The 24,435-nt window shown below is 48.7% G+C and overlaps 1 protein-coding gene across 1 annotated transcript in view; it reads left to right on the forward strand.

Annotated features, from left to right (window-relative positions):
• The window catches only part of ASCC2 (activating signal cointegrator 1 complex subunit 2), a 364,116-nt gene that overhangs the window by 206,301 nt on the left and 133,380 nt on the right, over positions 1-24,435 (forward strand). The window contains exon 15 of the mRNA XM_086943223.1: positions 8,142-8,261. Coding sequence (XP_086799349.1) covers positions 8,142-8,261 — 120 coding nt within the window. The remainder of the gene's footprint in view (positions 1-8,141; positions 8,262-24,435) is intronic.

Here is a 24,435-nt window from a genome sequence, read left to right on the forward strand (position 1 = left end):
AAAATTAGACTTTTGGGGGATCGCACCATTAGGTCCTTTTATGCCTGTTTGGTTAAAGGGAAAACTGATGACTTGGGAAAAGTGGGTAACAAATGGGCGCAAAAACTTAGCGTGGAAGTAGGGTGGTTTAAGAAATCACTGGACCTAGGCCGTACTCTACTGTGTTCATCCTCCATGCAGTCACAACATTATAAAACTCTGTATTCACTATATCATACCCCCGCCGAGATAGCTAAATGGGGCGGGACCATGGGTACAAACTGTCCCCGATGCAACGCTAGTGAAGCTGATAGTATTCACATATTTGCTACCTGCCCTCAACTACATACGCTAGTCGGGGACATCAAGGGTTTTCTAAACAGATCATTGGGGATTCAAATTAAACTTAGCCCAGCTCGGATAATTTTAGGTCTGGGTATGGAAGGAGCTGACACACAGCAGGAATTTCTGTTCGTGGCAATGTCAGTATACAGATTGACCTTAGCAAGGGCATGGCTTGACAAAAATCCACCGGTACTACAAACCTGGCTGGCTAATCTGTTGAATGCATATAATATGGAGAAGAATATTTATGCACGAAAAGGGAAAAGGGGAAGGACATTAGGCTTAAGAATATGGCAACCCATAAGTAGGTGGAAGGAAGGATTTGGGCCGCAGGTGGACCCAAGAAGGGCTTAATGTTTAATGGTGGTAAAGTAAGAAATATAAATAATGATGGTGTAAATGCTTAATGCAATGTTTGTATATCTTGTAATAGAGCTTATTCAGCTATGAAAAATGAAGTATTAATGCTGAACAATGTATAATGTATAAAGTGTGTGCAACATGGAAAATAATAAATATATATATAAAAAAAAATCAAATCTAAAGCTAACGACCTAATACAGGAAGGCAAATTTATAACAAATGCTTCCATTAAATGTGTACTTGACGCAGCTGACACAGCAGCTAGGTCTATTAACACTAGCGTATTACTACGCCGGCATGCGTGGCTACGCATTTCCGGATTTAAAAATGAAGTGCAGTCAACCATCCTCAACCAGCCAGTTAACCAAGACTTTCTGTTTGGCCCTGCAGTAGATACCATCTTGGAAAAGATGAAAAAGGATACTGATACTGCTAAGTCAATGGGCGCACTTCAGTTCCAACAATCCAGAAGTTACTTTTGTCGCTCCTCTTTTCGAGGCTCAGGTAGAGGCAACACATCACAAACTTCCTCTACATTCAAAAGTGATACCCAGAGCACCTTTAATAAAGTCTCCAACAGAGGAGGTTATAGAGGCAATAATAACAAGGGCAGAGGACGTGGTGGCAACAACACCAGAGCCTCCACCGCCACCAAACAGTGACTTGCTCACACTCCCTCCAGACCACTCAGTGCTGGTCAGAGGCAGACTAACACAATTCCTACTAGTCTGGAACGCAATTACCACAGACAGGAGGGTGAGACAAATTATCCAGTATGGTTATTGCCTGGAACTCACTTCTACTCCACCCAACATACCACCCAAACACTGTCCTATGTCCAAGGAACACGTCACGCTGTTACAACAAGAGGTAACATCCATGCTAGAAAAGGGAGCCATAGAGCCAGTCCCTTTTCAACACCAAGGGACAGGAGTATATTCCCTATACTTCCTTATTCCCAAAAAGGACGGGTCCCTCAGACCAATATTGGACCTCAGACCTCTGAACCAATACATACTCTCAGAGCATTTCCATATGATCACTCTTCAACAAGTACTCCCGTTACTCCAACAAGGCGACTTCCTCGCTACATTAGACCTCAAGGATGCATACTTTCACATATCTATACATCCAGCTCTCAGAAAATACCTCAGGTTCACAATAGAAGGTCAACACTATCAATTCAAAGTTCTCCCCTTCGGGGTAACTACAGCACCAAGGGTTTTCACAAAATGCCTAGCAGTAGTAGCAGCACACCTAAGAAGGCAACACATCCATGTGTTCCCCAACCTGGACGATTGGCTCATAAAAGCCAACTCACACACACAGTGTGCAAACCACACATCCCAGACAATTCAGCTGCTGCACTCTGGGTTTTTCCATAAATTACACAAAATCACATCTGCAGCCCTCCCACATACAACAATATCTGGGAGCAATAATAGATACCTCAGTGGCAAAAGCATATCCAAATCCAAACATGATAGCCAACATGCAGTCTCTAATTCAAAGATTTCACCCACAACACTCCTTGCCAGCTCGAGTGTTCATGTAGCTCATAGGCATGATGGCCCCCTGCATACTCATTGTCCCTCATGCCCGACTTCAAATACATCCATTGCAGGAATGCCTAGCACGGCAGTGGAACCAAGCTCAAGGACAACTAAAAGACCTAGTGTTGGTAGACAGTCGCGCTTACAACTCTCTGCAGTGGTGGAACCCACAAAACCTTTCCAAGGGGCGACTGTTCCAAGAGTCGGTCCCACAGGTAGTGCTAACAGCGGACGCATCATTGACAGGTTGGGGAGCCCACCTACTTCAATACACAGTCCAAGGGCTCTGGACAGTCAAGCAGAAGACACTGCATATAAACCACTTAGAGTTGCTAGCAGTATTTCTAGCAATGAAAGCCTTCTAGAAATACTTGTACAACAAGGCTGTATTGATCCGGACAGACAACATGACAGCCATGTACTACATACAAAAACAGGGAGGGACACACTCTCCGCAGATATCTAACCTAGCACAGAGCATATGGAGGTGGGCTATTCCAAAAAACATCTTTCTCCTGGCAGAACACCTCCCAGGAATAGACAATCAGATCGCAGATCTACTAAGCAGATACAGCCAACAGATACACAAATGGGAGATTCACCCTCAAGTCCTCCAAACATTCTTCAAAAAGTGGGGACATCCAGAGATAGATCTGTTTGCCACAAAAGAAAACTCAAAATGCCAGTCCTTTGCCGCCAGGTTCCCACACCCGTTGTCACAGGGCAATGCGATATGGATGAACTGGTCAGGCAGATTTGCGTACGCTTTTCCGCCAATCCCACTTTTTCCATTAGTGGCACGCAAACTAAAGCAACAGTCCCTCACAATGATCCTAGTTGCTCCCACATGGGCAAGACAGCCATGGTACACAACACTCCTAGAACTTTCAGTAGTCCCACACCAAAGGCTGCGCCTATCGCCACAGCTATTAACGCAGAACCGTGGAGAAATCAGGCACCCAGATCCCAATCAGATGAACCTAGCGATCTGGCTCCTGAAGTCTTAGAGTTCGGATATCTTAACTTGCCTCCAGACTGTATGAACATTATCAAGGAAGCAAGACACCCAACTACTAGATCATGCTACGCAGCTAAATTGAAAAGATTTGTAATTTACTGTAATAATAACCAAATCAATCCATTAGATGCCTCCATCGAAAACATAATGTTATTTATTACATCTTCAAAGATGCAATCAATCAATCAATCAATCATAACATTTGTATAGTGCGCTACTCACCCGGAGGGGTCTCAAGGCGCTGGGGGAGAGGGGTCCGTTACTGCTCGAAAAGCCAGGTCTTGAGTTGCTTCCTGAAGGAGAGATGGTCCTGGGTTCGCCGGAGGTGGATGGGGAGGGAGTTCCATGTCTTGGCTGCCAGGTAGGAGAAGGATCTTCCTCCGGTGGTTGCTCTGCGGATGCGTGGAACGGCGGCGAAGGCGAGGCTGGTCGATCGTAGCTGGCGGGTGGTAGTGTAGAAGGTCAGGCGGTTGTTTAGGTACTTGGGGCCCAGGTCGTGGAGAGCCTTGTGTGTGTGGGTGAGGAGTCTGAACGTGATCCTCTTGCTGACGGGGAGCCAGTGCAGGTCTCTCAGGTGGCCGGAGATGTGGCTGTGTCGGGGGATGTCCAGGACGAGTCGTGCGGAGGCGTTCTGGATGCGTTGGAGTCTTTTCTGAAGTTTGGCTGTGGTTCCGGCGTAGAGGGTGTTTCCGTAGTCCAGTCGGCTGGTGACGAGTGCCTGGGTGACCGTCTTCCTGGTTTAGGTGGGGATCCACCGGAAGATCTTTCGGAGCATGCGCAGGGTGTTGAAGCACGATGATGAGACGGCGTTGACTTGTCTGTTCATCGAGAGGGAGGAGTCCAGGATGAAGCCCAGGTTACGTGCGTGGTCCGTTGGCTTGGGAGTGCTGCCCAGGGCAGGGGGCCACCAGGAGTCGTACCAGGCGGAGGGCAATGATCCCAGGATGAGGACTTCTGTCTTGTCTGAGCTCAGTTTCAGGCGGCTGTTCTTCATCCACTCGGCGACGTCTTTCATCCCTTTGTGTAGGCTGGTTCTGGCGGTGGCAGGGTCGTTGGTGAGGGAGAGGATCAGCTGGGTGTCGTCGGCGTAGGAGATGATGTTGAGGTTGTGTTGGCGTGCGATGGCTGCGAGGGGGCTTATGTAGACGTTGAAGACGTTGAAGACGCAATCTAGCATACTCTTCCATAAGGCTACACCTTGCTGCTATAGCGGCATAACTCCAGAACAGACGACACCTGTCCCTGTTCAGAATACCACCTATCAAAGCTTTTATGCAAGGACTTAAAAGAATTATCCCTCCAAGACATCCACATTCGCCAGTCTGGAACTTAAACGTAGTACTTACCAGACTTATGGGGCCACCTTTCGAACCACTCCATTCGTGCGGATTACAATTCCTAACATGGAAAGTGGCATTTTTAGTGGCCATTACCTCCCTCAGGCGAGTGAGTGAGCTACAGGCACTAACAATTTAAGAACCTTTCGTGCAAATACATCATAATAAGGTAGTTCTCCGTACAAACCCTAAGTTCATGCCAAAAGTTATATAAACATTTCATCTCAATCAGTCAATAGATTTGCCAGTTTTCTTCCAAAACCCCCAATCTGTGGCTTAAAGGGCTCTACACACACTAGATGTTAAAAGAGCTCTATTATATTACGTTATCTGAAAGAAACAGGTTAGTATTAGATTCCTTACCTTAGAATATCCCCAGGCGTCAGACTGCATCCAGAAATTTTTACGTAGCAGTACCCTTGCGCATCGGTAGTACGTCATCTGCGGCTCCGCGTCCTTCGTCGGCATCGTGGGCGCCGTGATGACGTTGTCGGAGTACTTAGACGCAGCCTCTGCGTGCTGACGTCAGTTTTTCTTTTTTCCACGCCAGCAGCGCAGATCCAGAAAAAGTGGTACCGAAGTCACTTTTTGACTAACTTTTTTGAGATCTTTTTGATCATTATTCGAGTCTTCGACTCCGATCGGTGCCGATAGGGTTGCCAGGTTTCAAGCCTTGTGGGGACTGCGACCGACTGATGTCGGTCACCGACCCTCACCTTCGGTGCCTCGACTGTCTCGGCGTCGATCATGACGACAAGACCTGCTCCGACTGTTGGGCCTTAACCTCGAAAGCTAGGCGGGAGCGGTCCCGCAAGCGGCTCGAGCTCCGGCAGTCGGCCCGCGCCGTGAGAGGTCCCAGTCCGGACGGAGGTCGAGGGACCGGTAGCGGGGGCGGAGCCATCATAGCTCCGGAAGTCGACATCACTCCTCCGGGTCGAAGTCGCCGTCAGGTAAGCACAAGAAGTCGAAGAGACGTCATCGCTCGATACGGCCGGGAGTTCGGGTGACACCGCCCACGCGGCTCCGGTCCCTGTGCAGTAAGCGACGCCGGAGGAGATCGAACGCTTCCTCATGGCCATGAGGTCCCTCTCTCCTCCGACGGGCTCTGCGGCGCCTTCGGGCCCAGCAGACCCGTCTGGGGGCCCTAGCGGGTCGGGTGCTTCGGCCCGACGCCGCCGGGTGCTTCGACGCCGCAGGGCCCCACTGGATCTCCTTCTGGATCCGGATCGTCGCCGGTCGACCTGACGACCTCACCGGCGCCGATTCTACAGGTGTCACCTCGGGCGGCGCCGTCCCCAATACCTCCCTCGACCCGGTTCCGGCGTCGGAGCGGCGCCGCTCTCGACGCCGCTTGGGGAGTTCTACTTCATTGAACCGGCCCCGTCCTTTGACAACTCTGATTATCAGACACTTTTTTCAGGTTCCAACCTCCTTAAAGACCCTATACCAACCTTCAGGGGGCTATCCTGTATGTTGAAACTGAGCGAGAATCTGTTTGTAAGGGCCTAAGCCCTATTTCTGCACATGGCAGCTGCAACAGCAGTGGGTTTGTCTAATTTGCCTCATCAAATTTGATTGGTAGTGGTAGGTCTATATTGGGGTGGGTGAGTCACTGGAGTGCTGATGAGGCCTAGTCAGACTGAAACATATTTGGGGTTGCTTGTGTTCCCATTTGTATATAACATCACCTGTCAGTTTGAGCCGGACTGTTACCATTGGAGCAAGACCCAGAACGATTTGCATAACAACAACAAAAATCCTGGAACGTGGAGCACCCATTGCTAGAAGGGGAGTTTTGTCTCACCTGTTCTTTCTGTGTTCTCTGTGACCGTGAGATCCTTAGGGAGGCCAACAGGACTGAGGTGCCTTTTCAACACTCCACAAAGGGTCATAGAGTGCTGGTGTGCACAGCAAATCCTACTATTGTAGCAAATGTGGGGCTCAAGAAAAGTAGCAGCCTTTTAAGAAATATCTTTGACCTTTCAATCAACGAGTCAATCCCCCCTCAATCGTCAATGAGCACAAGGTGACTATTTCTGGACCTAGACAGCAGATTGTCAAAACTGTGGCTTTCATGGTCTCCGAATATGGCAGCCAATTTGAACATTATCTGCAGAGACAGTAATAGCATTTCTTTGCGGCTAAACTTGCAAGTCTAAATACTGTACAATCCGCTGCCAAAAGCACATGAGCTACCTGATTAGGTGGGTCTAAGCCGGTTTTGAGAGACAAACCAACATATCTTTTTAAGAAATGCAACAGTTTGTTAGAATACTTACTATTTGACTTGCTTCAGCTTCTGTTTTGAGTGACAAGTTGCTTGTGTTCTAACATGTTGAAGCACTGGACCAGTGTGCTCCAGTGTGTCTGTCTCTCTCTCTCCTTCTCTCTCTCTCTCTCTCTCTCTCTCTCCCCCCTCTCCCTCTCCCTCTCCCTATCCCCCTCTCTCCTTCTCTCCCTATCCCCCTCTCTCCTTCTCTCCCTCTCCCTCCTTTAGAGCTTCCCAAATTCATAAAAAAGCACCATCATGCTTGAGAACACACTTTTCAACTCTGTATAAATTAGTTGCTTGAGATTAATACTTAACCACCAGCCAAATAGCAATTGTGTTATGGGGATTGTCTCTGGCAGGATAGCAGATAATTTTTAAACGTAAGAAGGGTAAGGTGTACATTACAGCAAAGCACTCCACACAGAAAGTACCTCTCAGAAGTCATAGTAAAGTATTTATTTAAGAGTTTTATATAGCGCTAGCCAGACCCGAAGGTATCAGAGCGCTTTACAGAATTGTCAATTATAAGATACATTAATATAATAATATGCCCAGTGGGTCCTTATGCACCGTGTAATATCTTTGCAACAAGCATAGAATCACTTGTGAGATATGTTAACACCGTTGAATGTGCAATGTCTCAAGACATTTTGAGTGGTGTTGCCGTGGAAGGCATCATGTCTTTTGACTGGGTGTGGTCGGGGATATGGGGTATGAAATCGTTGTAAGCACTGAGTCGTTTTTAAGAGATGTTAACACCGTTGTGTGTACAGTGTCTCATATGCAAAAAAGAGGTACACTATTGCTACAAAAATGACATTACTTGCACAAATGCAATAGTGGTCATATTTAGCTGACGTAGAGGTTCATATCTGGTTATTGGGTCGTCATGGCAATGAAACAAGGGGATCATTTAAGATTTTACTGCTTTGTCTATATTTACTACAGAGACCTTATTTTTGGAAAAGCATTGCCATTCCTCACTAGACTTTATCTACCTTAATATGCAGCAAAATAAGTAGCTTACAAGTTGTGACATGCATGTTGTTATATTAGACCTAAAGAAGACATTTGCTATTTTTCCTGTAATAGATGCATATCTGGCTTTCTGCCCTGTTGCCTCTTTGAATATACCTATTTCTATAGACAGATTTTGTTATACAAAATAGTAGTGCAAGTTGTATATTTCCATTGTGAGCCCATCTAGTTTCAAGTAAGGACTTCTGTTCTCTAGGGTGATAATTGTGATTCCTCATTCTTGTGTTTTTTTTCAGGCAGGTGAAAGCAGAACCTTCATCCCTCCTTGCCTCTCGGGCCAACATCTTCCAGGACGATGAGTTTGATGTCTTCAGCAGGGACTCCATTGACACATCACGGGTTTGGAAAGGCAGAAGGTGAGTCCCTTGTAACAACTTTGGAGCCTCAATTTCCCAGGGCACTGAATTCCTATGTACTGAACCCTCTACTTCCAAGGTAGCAGCTTGAATCTTGGGTCACAGTTGGTTGGCATCTATTTCTATCTAGTGACGTCTTTATAAAAATGTTCACCTTCTTTGTCTGGTTCACAGATCTTGTTGGGATAGCTCGGCAAGTTCTTAAATGTTCATACTTCTTCAGAGCCTGGAAAGGGGCCTTAAGAGGGCTTCTGTAGTCACTCTTTTATTGTGTAACATTCTCATTTCCAAGTAATTGGCATCTCTTTATTTGTTCAATGGAAGTGGGTTATGAAGATCTGTAAAAGGGATTTGGGTAATACTAGAAACTTACAATCAAAGTAACATGCATTAGTTAAACAAAAAAATATGATCACCTCCTCACTTTGTGAATACCCCTATGTGCTTGACTGGATGTAGGAAAGTGCCCCTTTTTGGAATGCACTCAGAGGGCATCTTACAGATGCCCCCTGAAAAACCACGTAACTCTAGTATCCTGGCTGAGTGGTTGCTCGCCAGCTGCCACCACCAGACATGTTTCTGGACCCCTGGGTTGAGAGCCTGCTGCTCTCTGGGTCCTGATACAAAGCAGATCCTGGGCCGAGGTGCCAAGACTCCTCCCCCAAGATGCTGCACCAGCCATTTGCTACTCCCAGCAACTGGCCCCCACCAGTTCTGACTATCACTTTGGGCTGGAGTATCGGCGGGAAAACAGATTTAGAGTTGTGGCCACCTTTGCCAATCCCACCCCTCAGGTGGGGGAGGCAAGGCGAATCACCACTCTCAGTCCCAGCCATCTTGAAGATTGGGTGACCCAGCCAAACAGATTGAGGCTTATGCCCCTCTCCCACTCGAGGGTGGCATAATAGGGGGTCGGAAACAACGACATCACTCCCTCGCAAGACCTCTGCAACTCACTCGCCTCATTCTTCCACCGCAAGATCGCCGACATACACAACAGCTTCGACGCACAGACCACGCACCCTACCACCGAACCAACGCCTGCCACCACCACCCTCTGCAACTGGACCCCGATCAGCACCGAAGACACCACCCGCACGATGAACTCCATCCACTCCGGATCACCAACCGACCCGTGCCCACACCACGTCTTCAACAAAGCCGACGCCACCATCGCACCCCATATCCGAGACACCATCAACTCCTCATTCCACACAGCCACCTTCCCGGAGAGCTGGAAGTACGCCGAGCTGACCGCCCTCCTGAAGAAACCAACGGCGGACCCCACCGACCTCAAGAACTACCGTTCCATCTCGCTCCTTCCTTTTCCGGCCAAAGTCATCGAGAAGACCATCAACAAACAGCTGGCCGCCTTCCTCGAGAAGAACGGATCCCTCGACCCCTCGCAGTCCGGGTTTCGGGCCAACCACAGCACCAAGACCGCCCTGATCGCAGCCACCGGCGACATCAGAACCCTGATCGACAACGGAGAAACAGCGGCCTTCATCCTCCTGGACCTCTCCGCAGCATTCGACACCGTCTGCCACCGAACTCTAGTGAAGCGCCTCAGCAACATCGGAATTTGAGAAAAATCGCTGGAATGGATCATCTCGTTCCTCACCGGAAGAACCCAGAGAGTCCGCCTCCCTCCGTTCAGATCCGAGGCCACCGAAGTCATCTGCGGCGTACCACAAGGATCTTCACTCAGCCCAACCCTCTTCAACGTCTACATGAGCCCCCTCGCACGCCAGCACAACCTCAACATCATCTCCTACGCCGACGACACCCAGCTCATCCTCTCCCTCACCAGTGACCCCACCACCGCCAGAGCCAACCTACATGAAGGGATGAAAAACGTCGCCGACTGGATGAGGAAAGGCCGCCTTAAACTGAACTCGGACAAGACGGAAGTCCTCATCCTGGGATCATCACCCTCTGCCTGGGACGACTCCTGGTGGCCCACGGCCCTGGGCACCGCTCCCAAACCGACGGACCACGCACGCAACCTGGGCTTCATCCTGGACTCCTCCATGTCAATGACCAGACAAGTCAACGCCGTCTCATCCTCGTGCTACAACACCCTGCGCATGCTCCGCAAGATCTTCCGATGGATCCCCACGGAAACCAGGAAGACCGTCACCCAGGCACTCGTCACCAGCCGACTGGACTACGGGAACACCCTCTACGCCGGAACCACAGCGAAACTTCAAAAAAGACTCCAACGCATCCAGAACGCCTCCGCCCGACTCATCCTCGACATCCCCCGACACAGCCACATCACCGGACACCTGAGAGACCTGCACTGGCTCCCCGTCAGCAAGAGAATCACGTTCAGACTCCTCACCCACGCACACACGGCTCTCCACGCACTCGCCACCATACCACGCATCCGCAGAGCCACTCCCGGAGGAAGATCCTTCTCCTACCTGGCGGCCAAGACGTGGAACTCCCTCCCCACCCACCTTCGGCGAACCCAAGACCATCTCTCCTTCAGGAAGCAGCTCAAGACCTGGCTGTTCGAGCAGTAACTTTCCCCTCCCCCAGCGCCTTGAGACCCTCCCGGGTGAGTAGTGCGCTATACAAATGACGTGATTGATTGATTGTACCTACCCCAAGGAAGGGACCCATTGGTCCCCACATGTAACGCCCCTAAATTTAGTATTTAGGGGCAAACCTAAACCTTGCCTCCTCAGACAAGAAGAGAGAGGAAGAAGGACTGAAGAAGCTATGCTGAACGAAGAAGATGAAGACACCAACTGACTTGGCCCAAGCCATACTGATCTGTCCCAACCTCGACCTGCTCTAGCGAAATCTCGGTGTGTCCTGCAGCCAGCAGCCCCCAAGAACCCAGAGGATCTGCCCTGCCTTCCCAAACCAGGCTTTGTCTCCCGTGATTTGCTCACCCACAAACTGGCTCTGCCAAATCTGTGAGTCGGCACTACTCTGCACCCGACACCTGAGTATGAGTGGACCGACACCACAAGGAGGTCCCCCGGCAATCCTGACCTGGGATCTGGTGATCTCTGACCTACCTCAAATCTCCAACCGATGGCTGCAGCCAATTTCTGGAGGATCCCCGACTGCGACCGGAGCCAGTAAGAAGAATCCAACGCCAAAAGACACCCCACTGCACCCGACATCCCACAGCCTTGGATGGCCAAACCGACCAGTGGTCGCCTCCAGAAGATCTTTGTCCCCCAGCCTGCAATGATTGTTACAACCCGAGAATACCCATTGTAAACAACAGGACACCCGATGCCAAAACAGCACACTGCACATGGCCACCCCAGTGCCGCTGTGGGTGCACCTTGTGTGCTACATTGAATCCCCCTTTGCCCTGAGCCTAAGTGGAGGAGCTTTGCTCCCACAAACCTGTGGCCTGCTTGTGAGCAGCCAGCAACTGGAGGCGCCCTGTCTCTCATTGGAAAACGTTGGGCCTAAGCACTCTGCACCGACCGTCCTGGTGCAGCTGAGGATGTTTTAGAGTGCATCCTTGACCCTGGGGGAACCTTGTTCTAACCCAAGAAAACTAACTCCAAACCTAAGGACTTACTGTTAAACGGATACAAAAAGAATTCTCCCATAGGACGGCATTGACTGCTTTCTTGTGAACATTGTTTAAGTGTGGAGTTGGTTTGGATGAAACCTTAAGAAACTGCATATGAACAAAGCTGGTTTACTTTCCTTTTCTCTAGGAAATGTCCCAGTGTGGTATCTAGGCATATCAATACGTAGCACCCCCTAACTAGGGGTATGTGCTCCAAGGCTCCAATCTGATCCTTTAAAAAAGTATTTGAAAATTCTTTCTGGTCCATTATAAAATACACCAGTAATCCAAATTCATCATTCATTGATCAAATGTATTAATTGTTATATTTTCACAAATTTAAATTCATTCTTGAAGCAGCGTCCTGCTTTCAAACCAGCATACAACATCCAGAAAGCAATGCAATTGTATACTTAATCACATGAATTTATTTTTCTTTGGCATGTTTGCTTTCCCAATGAGTTTCAGGCATTCCACCCTTCATCAGGGGATGAGATTTGAAAAGGTCATACGCGTGTATCAAATCACACGAGATTCAGCGGGCAAGCCAGTCCACCACAGCCTCCTCTGCAGCAGCCTCCAAACCCTCCTAGTTCGACCTTTCAGGGCCACGAAATGCCAATGGGCGGCAGAATTTGCCATCATGTCCCCCCACTGGGGCGATTCAGAAAAGGGGGTGATGATGAACAGAGTGTCTGAATTAAGCAGACCACTCTTACCCAGTCAAGAGATCCGGGCTGAATCCATCACCGTTATTTAGCTCACTGCATCACCCCAGTTCAGAACCTGGCTATATGCAAATTAGTCTGACCCCGTGCCTCATGGGAACAGGGCAGACCAAACTACCAAGCCAATTCTTCACTGGAAAGGAGATAAGCTTCCGGGGACCGGTTTCTGGCATTTCAGCCGTCGTCGGCCCGGCTTGCTTGAATCCTGGTGGTGCAGTGAGCAAGGGACTCATGTCTGAGTATACCCTGCCAGACCTGTAGTGGCCAAAAACGATTCAGAAAAGGGGGTGGTGATGAACAGAGTGTCTGAATTAAGCAGACCACTCTTACCCAGTCAAGAGATTAGGGCTGAATCCATCACCGTTATTGGGGCACCATCACATCGGACAGGTGGATTTTTATAATCATCCGAAAGGGCTACTCCCTCCCCTTCGAGACTACCCCTCCTCCATCCCTACCACCTCAGTACCATTGCATGTCGGAGGATCATCTGGCCCTTCTCCAACAGGAAGTTTCAGCACTCTTGGCCAAGGGAGCCATCCAGCGCGTTCCTGCCCCAGAAGCAGGTCGTGGTTGCTATTCCCACTACTTTCTGGTGCCCAAGAATGACAAAGCCCTGCGACCTATCTTGGATCTCAGGAACGTCAACCACTTCCTCCTGAAGGAGAAGTTCAAAATGTTGACGATCCCTCAGGTTTTGTCTGCCCTCGACTCTGGAGACTGGATGGTAGCAGTGGACTGCAGGATGCTTATTTTCACATCCTCGTCCTTCCTGCCCACCAGCGTTACCTGTGGTTGACATTAGGCTACGAGCACTTTCAGTTTACTGTGCTCCCCTTTGGCTCTACCAGCGCCCTTCGGGTGTTCACGAAAGTGATGGCGGTCGTCGCAGCTCATCTGCGCAAATCAGGGGTTCCAGTCTTCCCCTATCTCGACGACTGGCTGTTGAAGGCGGGCTCGCCCCAGGCAGTCGTCTACCACCTCCAGACTACGGACGACCTCCTGCATTCTTTGGGGTTCTCCATCAATGTGCCAAAGTCATACCTGAGCCCCTCTCAGTGGTTCCCCGTCATCGGAGCGGTTCTGAACACAACGCAGTTTTGGGTTTATCCTCCCGAACAACGAGCCCAGGATATTCGGGCTATGATTCCGATCTTTCAACCTCTATCCCGGATTTCGGTCAGGATGACCTTCAGGTTGATTGGCCTGATGGTCTCCTGCATCCTACTGGTGGACCATGCCAGATGGCATATGCGGGCTGTGCAGTGGGACCTGAAGTTCCAGTGAGCACAACATCAGGGGAATTTGTCAGATTGTGTCCAGATCTTGGAGGGCACTGCACACCAATTGAAGTGGTGGCTTACGAACCAACGTTGGGTTGATGTCAGATCCCTCTCCCTTCCTCAACTATGGGTCAAAGTGGTGATCGATGCATCACTTCTGGGATGGGGCGACCACATGGGGGAGGCGGAGATTAGACACCTCTGGTCTCCGGCGGAGTCCTGGCTCCACATCAACCTTCTGGAGCTTCAGGTGATTCGTCTTGCACTCAAGACATTCCTTGCCTCTGTCCGGGGAAGAGTAGTGCAGGTGTTCACGGACAACACCACCGCCATGTGGTACTGCAACAAACAAGGCGGGGTGGGGTCGTAGACCCTATGTCAGGAGGCCCTCCGCCTCTGGACATGGATGGAACATCGGGGCATATCCCTGGTGGTTTAACACCTGGCAGGTTCTCTGAACGTTAGGGGGATGAACTCAGCCGCAGGTGCATGATGGATCACGAATGGCGTGTCCACTCTGAGGTGGTGCAAGGTCTCTTTCAGGAGTGGGGAGAGCCTAAGTTAGAGCTATTCGCCGCCAAAGAGAATACGCAATGTCAGCAGTTATGCTTGTTGGAATTTCCAAGGCGGCACTCGCTAGGCGCCGCTTTTCGTCGTGAGTGGAGTTGCGATCTTCTATACGCCTTTCCACCTATACCACTTCTGCCTAGAGTGCGGACAAAGATCAAGCGCGACCGGGCCCAAGTCATTCTTATGCCTCCAGATTGGGCACGAAGAGTCTGGTATCCCGAGTTGCTCAACATGGCCATCAAACCTCCGATCCAGCTGCCTCTTCAGAAGGATCTTCTGTCGCAGCAGCAGGGGACGGTCCTTCTCCAGAACCTGTCCAGCCTCCAACTCCTGGCGTGGAGATTGAGTGGCAGCAGTTGACGTTGTTTGACCTGCCTCCCGAAGTCTGCAATGTTATCTTGGCAGCCAGGCTCCCCTCCACTAAGACGGTATACGCCTGCAGATGGAATACATTTTTGGCGTGGTGCGCAGCAAAGGCTGTGGATCCCCTTTCCTCCCCTCTTTCTGAGGTTCTCTTGTTCCTCCTTTCTTTGGCCCTGCAGGGCTCTGTTCTGGGCACTCTAAAGGGCTCCCTCTCGGCCATTTCAGCCTTCCTTAGGCTTCCTGATCAGCCTTCTCTTTTCAAGTCCCCTGTTGTAAATAGGTTCCTTATGCGCATTACTTATCTTTTGCCTCCTGTTCCCTTCGTAATGCCTCAGTGAGACTTGAACTTGGTTCTTACCTACCTCATGTGCGCTCCCTTTGAGCCGCTACATAATTGTCCTCTCAGAATTCTCACTTTGAAAACTGCCTTTCTGGTGGCCATCACGTCTGCACGAAGCGCGAGTGAGTTACAAGCTCTTTCTTCCAAGCCTCCCTGTTTGGCTGTCCATCCAGACAAGGTTGTTCTGAGAACTAGACCCTCCTGTCTTCCCAAGATTGTTACTTCTTTGCATATTGGCCAAACCATTACTTTGCCCACCTTCTTTCCGCCTCCTCATTCTTCAAAAGAGGAAGAGAGGCTCCACTGTCTGGATCCAAAATATGCGCTTTCCTTCTCCTTGGATCGCACCAAACAATTCCGGGTGGACGACCAGCTCTTTGTTGGTTACGTGGGCTCTAAGAAATGTTGGGCTGTGCACAAGCAAACCATCTCCAGGTGAGTCGTTCTGTGCATCAAAGTCTGCTACTCTTTGGCAATGAAGGAGCCTCCAGTGGGTCTGCGCGCCCATTCCACCAGGGCGATGGCAGCTACTACTGCTTTTGAACGAGGAGTCCCCCCTAAATGACATCTGTCAGGCAGTTACGTGGGCATCGCTGCACTCGTTCACCAAACACTACTGCCGAGACAGCCAAGTCTGGAGAGACGGCTTCTTTGGCCGTTATTTTCTCCAGGACTTTCTGGTGGGAGCTTGGTTCGCAGACCCACCTCCCAGGGTTGGTATTGCTGGGGTATCTATTCTAAGATAAGGAATCTATAACTGTTTCTTTCAGATGAACCTTACCGGTAACGATATATCTATAAGAAACATAGGTTAGTTATACATTCCTTACCGCCTCACTGTAGGAAAGTGGGTTTCTGTTGCAGTAACCCCCTCCACCCCCCCCCCCCACACACTTTTTGCCAGACCACTGATGCACTTTTCCTTGGTGTGCCCTGGGTCCCTGCCAATCAGGTTCTCAGGGCCTGTTTTCTTTCCTCAAAAACTAACCCAATTGGCATCTCAGGCCACAGGTCAGCCCCTGGTAAATGGTACCACAGGTACCCAGGGCACTGTGACCAGGGAATACCTCTAAGGGCTGTAGCGCTTACCGTGCCACCCTTAAAGGCCCTGTATCCTGACACTCACATACTGCCTTGGCAGGCTGCGTGTCTTGGTGCAAGACAAAGTGAAGAGTCGACATGGCACACATGCCTGTGTGCCATGCAAACAAAACACTGCCCTGGCTTACATCAGTCACCCGTCTAGCTGGGTGCTCTATGCCAGTGCTGAGGGTACAGGTGCATGAGCCCTGTACCCCTACAGTACCCAGGTCCATTCCTGGGCACTGTATGTGCAGTGCTGCCATTAAGAGTATATGGTTCTGAGTATAAAGGCCCTGTATCCTGACACTCACATACTGCCTTGGCAGGCTGCGTGTCTTGGTGCAAGACAAAGTGAAGAGTCGACATGGCACACATGCCTGTGTGCCATGCAAACAAAACACTGCCCTGGCTTACATCAGTCACCCGTCTAGCTAGGTGCTCTATGCCAGTGCTGAGGGTACAGGTGCATGAGCCCTGTACCCCTACAGTACCCAGGTCCATTCCTGGGCACTGTATGTGCAGTGCTGCCATTAAGAGTATATGGTTCTGGGAGTTTGTCATCACGAACTCTACAGCACCATAATGGCTGCACTGAAGACTGGGAAGTTTGGTACAAACTTCTCAGCACATTAAACCCACAGTGATGTAAAATGCACCACAGAGGCCATCTTATTCATTTTTTTTTTTTTTTTTTAGTTTTATTGAGCTCGAACCAGACCCGTTTAGGTATCAGAGCGCTTTACAGGATTGAGGGTGGTATACAAAAAGTTAGGAGTGGAGGGAACCAATTGGGTGAAATAGGTAGATATATTATACAAGAAAAAAAGCATGCTGTCTAAAGTCCCAAATAAGTTTGGGATTAAAACAAAAAAGGTAGTTACATTATAAAAGAAGGTTAGAAATGCCCCCTCAGAGTCGACCAACTCCCAGTGACCTGACTGAGTGGCTGCCTAGGCTGCCACCACCAGACAAGTTTCTGGACCCCTGGGTCGAGAGCTTGCTGCTCTCGGGGGCCTGAAACAATTCACATCCTGGGACGAGGTGCCAAGCCTCCTCCCCCAGGATGGGCAGGGTTCACAAAGGAGAAGCTTCAAAGGCATACCCTACCGCCTTTGTGATCCTCTCCAGACCACTTGCTGTACTCCGCAACTGGTCCCCACTGGTTCTACCCCCCCACTTTGGGTTGGAGTCCCGGCAGGAAAAACAAAGTGTGGAAGAGAGGTGTGCCCACCTCTGCGAACTCCACCCCTAAGGTGGGGGAGGCGAGGTGAAGCACAACCTCGAGTCCCCGCCATCTTGAGGATGGGGGACCCAGCCAGCGAGGGACAGGCTCCTGCCTACCTCCCACTGGAGAGTGGCATAATAGGGGGTGTACCCACCCCAGGGAAGGGACCCATTGGTCCCTGACCTTTACCTACCTGGAACGCCCCTAAATGTAGTATTTAGGGGCACCCTGAACCTTCCTTCCTCAGATCCAGCAACAACAAGCAAAGAAGAAGGACGAGAAGCCATGCAAAGCTAACAAGAGGACGACGCCCACTGACTTGGCCACAGCCCTACAGGTATGTCTCCCCTCGAACCTACTCCTGCGAAATCCCGGCGTGTCCAGCGGCTAGCAACCTCGGACCTGCCTGCATTCATTTCCCAAGCTGTTTCTCCCGTGAACACCGGACATGTTTGAACTGCAGCTTCTGGTTCCAGCCAGAAACCGCAAATCCAGCACACTCTTCACCCACCGAGCCCGGCCCGTGTTTGAGTGAACAAACACCAAGAGGAGGTCCCCCCTGCGATCCTGACCCGAGATCCGGTGACCCCTGACCTGCCTCAAGCCTCCAGACGACACCTGCATCCTCAATATAGAGGGCAACCCCTACCGCGACCAGAGCGGGTAAGAAAATCTGACGTCCAAAGGCACCCCTGCACCCGATGCCCCACGGCCCTGTGTGTCCAATCCAGCGGTGCCTAACCATGCAGTGCCTAACCATCCCTCTACATCCCAACTTACCCCTCAAAACGGTGGTTACTCCTGGAAGATCCTTGTCCCCCAGCCTACAGTGTTTCTTTGTCCCGGAGAAGTCCCATTGAAATCAACAGGGAACCCGAACTCAAAAGAGCACCCTCCACCCGCTGCCCTAGCGCCGCTGAGGGTGCCCCTTTGGTGCTAACTTGGTCCCCAACGTGCCCTGGGCTTAACCCTAGGAGTCTTTTACCACAACTTGTGGCCTGCTTGCCAGCCGCCACCAACCGGAGTCTCCCTATCCCCCATTGGATAACATTGGGCCTCAACACTCTGCACCCGGCCGCCTGAGTGCTGCTGAGGGTGCAACAACAGTGCATCACTGACCCTGGGAGATCCCTGAGTCTGACCCCAGAACCCTAACTCAAAAGACAGATTACTTACATTGAAACTGATAACTAATTTTTCCGCATAGGATAACATTGTCACTTTTTCTCCCAAAAAGTTTCTAAGTGTCTACTTTTAAAAACTGCAAATATTCCTTAAAAACCAGCCGAATAACCCAAATGCATTTTCTCAACTGTTTTCAGGAAATGTCCCAGTGCTGAATCCAGGATCCAGCACTGAGTAAGAAAAAGTAAAGATAACCTAACTCACCTGCTAAGTGAATTTCCTCCCATAGGATAACATTGGTCATTCAATGTGAAAATGTTTTTGTCAACTTTTGAAATATGATAATATTCCTTAAAAATCGTACCTTTAACCAAAACGCATTTACTCACCTGTTTTAGGGAAATGTCCCGGGACTGAATCCAGGATCCAGTTCTGTGTTAGCCAAAGTAATCTGAAAAGTAACTAACTGCATTTTACTTAAAAAGCCCATTCAATTGAATGTACTATACCTGCAATGTGTTGCAAACTGCTTTCTTAAAACTGTAACCAAAACCAGTAAAAGTTACACTTCTATTTTGAACTGTGTTCATACAAGTAATTTACTACTGAAAAGTATTTTATGCTTAAGCTGCACCAGGCTTGCTTGGTTCTAGAAATAAAACAGTATATATTTTTATACAATACAATTGGCCTAGAGTTCAGTTCTTGAGTGTGTGAACATTTTCTGACTGAGTGTGTACATCAAATGCTTTACACCGTCCTCTGATACTGCCTTACTGCTCGACCAAGCTGCAACTTTAGAGAGTAAGGTTCTATCTAACTTTAGCCTCTGCCAAACTTCTCGAGACCCTTGGACTCTATACACACTGTACCTCACTTTGGTGCAGTATATATAGAGCCAGTTTCTTACCCACCTATCCTCCCTGTTCTGCGAACTGACTTCTAGGGTTAAGGACTTCCTTTCAGGGCCTAGTTTTGTGCACTAGTAGTCAGTGTCTTACATGGCTCTGCCCTCCTGGCGTGGAAAGTCATGTACAGAACTGATGTCAGCACGCGAGGGCGCCGTCTATGTAGCTACTGCGACGACATCCCGGCCACCACGACGAGGAACGCGTAGTGGACCAACGCCATGTTATGACGCGCAGGGGTACTGCTTACGAAAAACTTTCCGGATCCAGTCCGACGCATGTGGGTAATTCTAAGGTAAGGAATCTACAACTAAACTATGTTTCTTACAGATATATCATTACCGAAGGTAAGTAACTTTTTTGTACAGAATACAAGCTTGGGTGTGGAACCAGTGGTAGGCGAACTGTATGTTTGAGGCATATGAGCTGTAGATCATATGCTTTTGCAAAGATCGCCATCCAGTGTTGAGTCCGGATGTTTGCACTTTGTTTTTCTTCTAAAAAGTCTTTCCAGTCACGAGGTAGGTGACTCCTCCTTTCGGTGATAGTGCGCATGGGCATCGACTCCATTGTTAGATCGTTTTTTTCTGCCATCGGGTTTGGATGGTAATTGTTGCTCCCTGGTCCGGCACCGTTTCTTCGGGCCCCCTTCGACGTGCAATCCACAACCCTTGACGGTATTGTTTATTGACCGCGTTTCCCATCTCCGTGTATCATTTGCTCTTGAAAACCTTAGATCGTAACATTCGTGGAAGGCCGTCAGGTAGCAGCTGATGGAACAGACTCTATTCAAGTTATGCCCAGGGTGTCGTGCTAAGTTCCAGTGCACCAACTTGCACGAAGTGTGCAACCTTTGCCTATCCCCGGAACACGACGAGTAAGACTGCGACGTGTGTCAGTCGTTTTGGTAGAAGAAAACCCTACGTGATCGTCAGGCTTGACGTCACGAAATGTACCAACAAAGCGGCTCTGTGCCGGTCCTCCTCGGAGAAGAGTCTGAACAAGAAGAATTGCAAACGCAGGAAGCCGAAATGGAGGAGGAACACATCTCTGTATCCGACACCGACTCCAATGCTGAAGACCTGACACCGGAACATCGGATCGTGATTAGATAGACTTCGTTCCCATACCATCTCCTTTATAAGAAAAACAAAACATAAACATAAACAACAGCCCTCCGGCTCTGGCTCTACCCGTCCCCACGCCGGTGCTGACCCGAAACCTTCGGCATAGAAAGCGAAACTCCTTCTGGTGTGCATGCTACCGTTGCGTAAACCTAAAGCTTCGGAGCTGAAGACTTCGGAGCCAAAACATTCGACGCCAAAAACAGCATCTAAAGAAACAACTACAACTAAAGAGCCTCAAATTGAAAATCCACCCGTTCCGAAACAGAAGGAAATCGTGATTCAACCCGAAATCGTAATTCATACCGAATTCCTGCCAAACTTCCTGAAAAGAGAAAAATGGGTTTAACAGAGGACTACCACATTCCTTTAAAGAAGAAAAATGTGGCCACTAACCCTTCTCCTTATATATCACCTTCTTCACCAATTCATGAAGAATTTCTTATTACACCTACACATTCCCCTACACCACCATCATCACAGGATACAGGGGATGGGGATATAGATGACTGGGCACCACAGGATACACCACAGGATCCTGATCCATGGGATCATTATACTAATATACATCGGGCCTTCGCCTCCAGATGATAACATTGGGTACATTGAGCTCCTTAATAGGGCTGCACAATATCATGGAGTAGAGCTTCATAAGGAGAGTTTAGAGGAGGATTTTTGTTAGAGATACTGAGTTCATCTCAAAGGGCTACCCAAACATTACCAATGTTAAAGGCGATTCTCAAACACACTGAGGATATTGTTAAAAATCCCGTAAGTGCTAGGATCATTACTCCCAGGGTGAAGAAAAAAATACAGTGCTGCACCTAATGACCCTGTGTATATCACAATACCAAGGAACATCAGTGTACTCACTCTACTTCCTAATTCCCAATAAGGATGGCTCTCTCAGGCCTATATTGGACCTCAGAGAACTAAATCTATACATTCAGTCGGACCATTTTCATATGGTAACACTCCCAACAAGTGCTTACTCTCCTTCAGCGAGGCGAGTTTCTATCCACTCTGGATTTAAAGGACACTTACTTACATATTCCAATACATCCTGCACACCACAAATACCTCAGGTTTGTGGTAGCAGGCCAACATTATCAATTCAAAGTCCTTCCCTTCGGAGTGACAACCGCTCCCAGGGTTTTTACAAAATGTTTGGCAGTAGTCGCAGCCCACCTGAGAAGATAACAGGTTCACGTCTTTCCATGCTTAGACGACTGGCCCATAAAGGCCAGCTTGCACAACAGCTGTCTGCATCACCCGCAGAAGACTGTGCAACTCCTTCACCAACTAGGATTTGCAGTAAATCAGACCAAATCCCATCTCCAACATCCATGTCTAAAGACTATCTAGGAGCTACTATAGGCACACAAAGAGCTCTAGCATACCCAACTCTAGCCAGAATCAAAAAATATTCAGAATCTAATGTCTCAGTTCCAGCCTCAACACTTACCAGCTCCAGTGTTCATGCAATTACTGGGAATGATGGTGTCTTGCATTTTCATAGTCCTCTACGCAGGGCTTCAGATGCATCCCCTACAGGAATGCTTAGCACGTCAGTGGAACCAGGCTCAAGGTCAGTTATCAGATCTAATGTTGGTAGACGGCCGTACCCATCGATTTCTGCAGTGGTGGAACACACAAATCCTTTTGAAAGGGCGGCCCTTAAGCAACCCGGTTCCACAGATAGTACTAACAGCAAACGCATCACTGACAGGTTGGGAAGCGCATCTCAAAACCCACAAAATTTCAAGGCATGTGGAGCTCCCAACAAAAACACCTTAATATAAATCATCTAGAACCGCTAGCGATATTTCTGGCTTTAAAAGCATTTCAAGTTCAGCTAGTACGCAAGACTGTACTAATTCATACAGACAACATGACAGCCATGTCCTACATTCAAAAACAGGGGGGGGGGGGGGGGGGCACTCCCTCCAACTGTCCCACCTAGCACAAAACATCTGGAGATGGGCCATTCATCACAAAATCTGTCCCCTAGCAGAACACCTCCCAGGAGTAGACAATCAGATGGCAGATCTCCTAAGTCATCAGACACAGCAAATCCACAAATGGGAACTACATCCTCAAGTTCTTCTCCCATTCTTTCAAATGTGGGGCTTCCCAGACATAGACCTGTTCGACACACACCTAAACGCAAAATGCCCAAACTTTGTGCAGGTATTCACACCTATTGTCCAAAGGCAATGCACTATGGATGAACTGGTCAGGGACATTTGCTTATGCTTTTCTGCCTCTCCCACTCATTCCAATAGTGGTTCGGAAACTCAAATAAGCGTCCCTGACACTAATCCTAGTTGCTCCCACCTGGGCACGTCAACCATGGTTCACAACCCTATTGGAACTCTCTGTAGTTTCTCATCAAAAACTACGTCTTCCACCCAATTTCCTCACACAGAGCCATGGAAACATAAGACTCCTAGACCCCAGTCAACTCAATCTACCGCTAGACTGCATGAATATTATCAAAGAGGCTAGATGTCCTACCACAAGAGCTTGCTATGCAGCAAAGTGGAAGCGGTTTGTGATTTACTGTAATAACCACATCAACCCGCTTAATGCTTCTGTCCAAAACATGATATGCTATTTGTTACATCTACAACGCTCCAATTTGGCATGCAGGTCCATACGTTTACATCTAGCTGCTATAGCTCCAAAATAGACAACATCTATCTCCTCTTAGAGTACCTGTCATTAAAGCGATTATGGAGGGACTCAAAAGAGTTATTCCCCTGATACGTCCACCTGCTCCAATATGGAATCTCAACATTGTTCACACAAGCCTAATGGGTCCATCCTTCGAACCATTACACAGATGTGAACTGCAATTTTTCAGACGGAATGTTGCTTTTCTAGTTGCTATCACATCACTCAGAGAGTTGGTGAACTTCGGGCATTGACTATAGAAGAACCTTTTTTACAAATGCACCAAAATAAAGTGGTTCTTTGGACTAATCCTAAATTCCTTCCTAAAGACATTTCTACTTTTCACACCAATGCATCTGTTGAGTTACCCTTGTTCTTCCCTCAACCACATTCAGTGGCAGAACGTGCACGACACACATTAGATGTGAAAAGAGCATTGCTCTATTACATTGAAATGACAAAACCTTTCCGTAACACAAATCAGCTTTTTGTCGCTTTTGCTCCACCACACTAAAGCAATCCTATATCAACATCAGGCATTGCAAGGTGGATAGTCAAATGCATTTAAATATGCTATGCAAAGGCTAATAGGGCATTAACAGTTCCCCCTAGAGCATACTCTACACGCAAACTGGGGGCTTCTATGGCATTCTTAGAAAATATACCCATAGATGATATATGCAAAGCTGCAACATGGTCTACACCTCACACATTCACCAAACACTATTCTGTGGATGTGTTGGCAGCACAGCAAGCTAAAGTAGACTGCGCAGTTTTATGTACACTATTTCAGACCACTGCAACAGCTACAGGTTAGCCACCGCTTTGGGATATAACTGGTATGTAGTCTATGCGAAAGCATATGATCTACAGCTCATATGCCTCAAACGGTAAATGCTACTTACCGGATATGCTTCTGTTCTTGACATATAGAGCTGTAGAGTTATATGCACCCGCCCGCCTCCCTGGTTATCTTTACCTGTTTCAGTAACATCTTACTTAGATGCATGCATTCATGGACATCTTCTTCTTACTACTCTTACTAACTCCATTATCACCCTTTGCGGAAAAACAATCTAACACTGGAGTCGATGCCCATACGCACTATCACCGGAAGTTTGAGTCACCTACCTCGTGACTGGAAAGACTTCTTCTAAATAAAAAAATGTGCAAACATCTGGACCCAACTCTAGATTGCGATC

Source organism: Lissotriton vulgaris, chromosome 11 (genome assembly GCF_964263255.1).
Source record: "Lissotriton vulgaris chromosome 11, aLisVul1.2, whole genome shotgun sequence".
NCBI lineage: Eukaryota > Metazoa > Chordata > Amphibia > Caudata > Salamandridae > Lissotriton > Lissotriton vulgaris.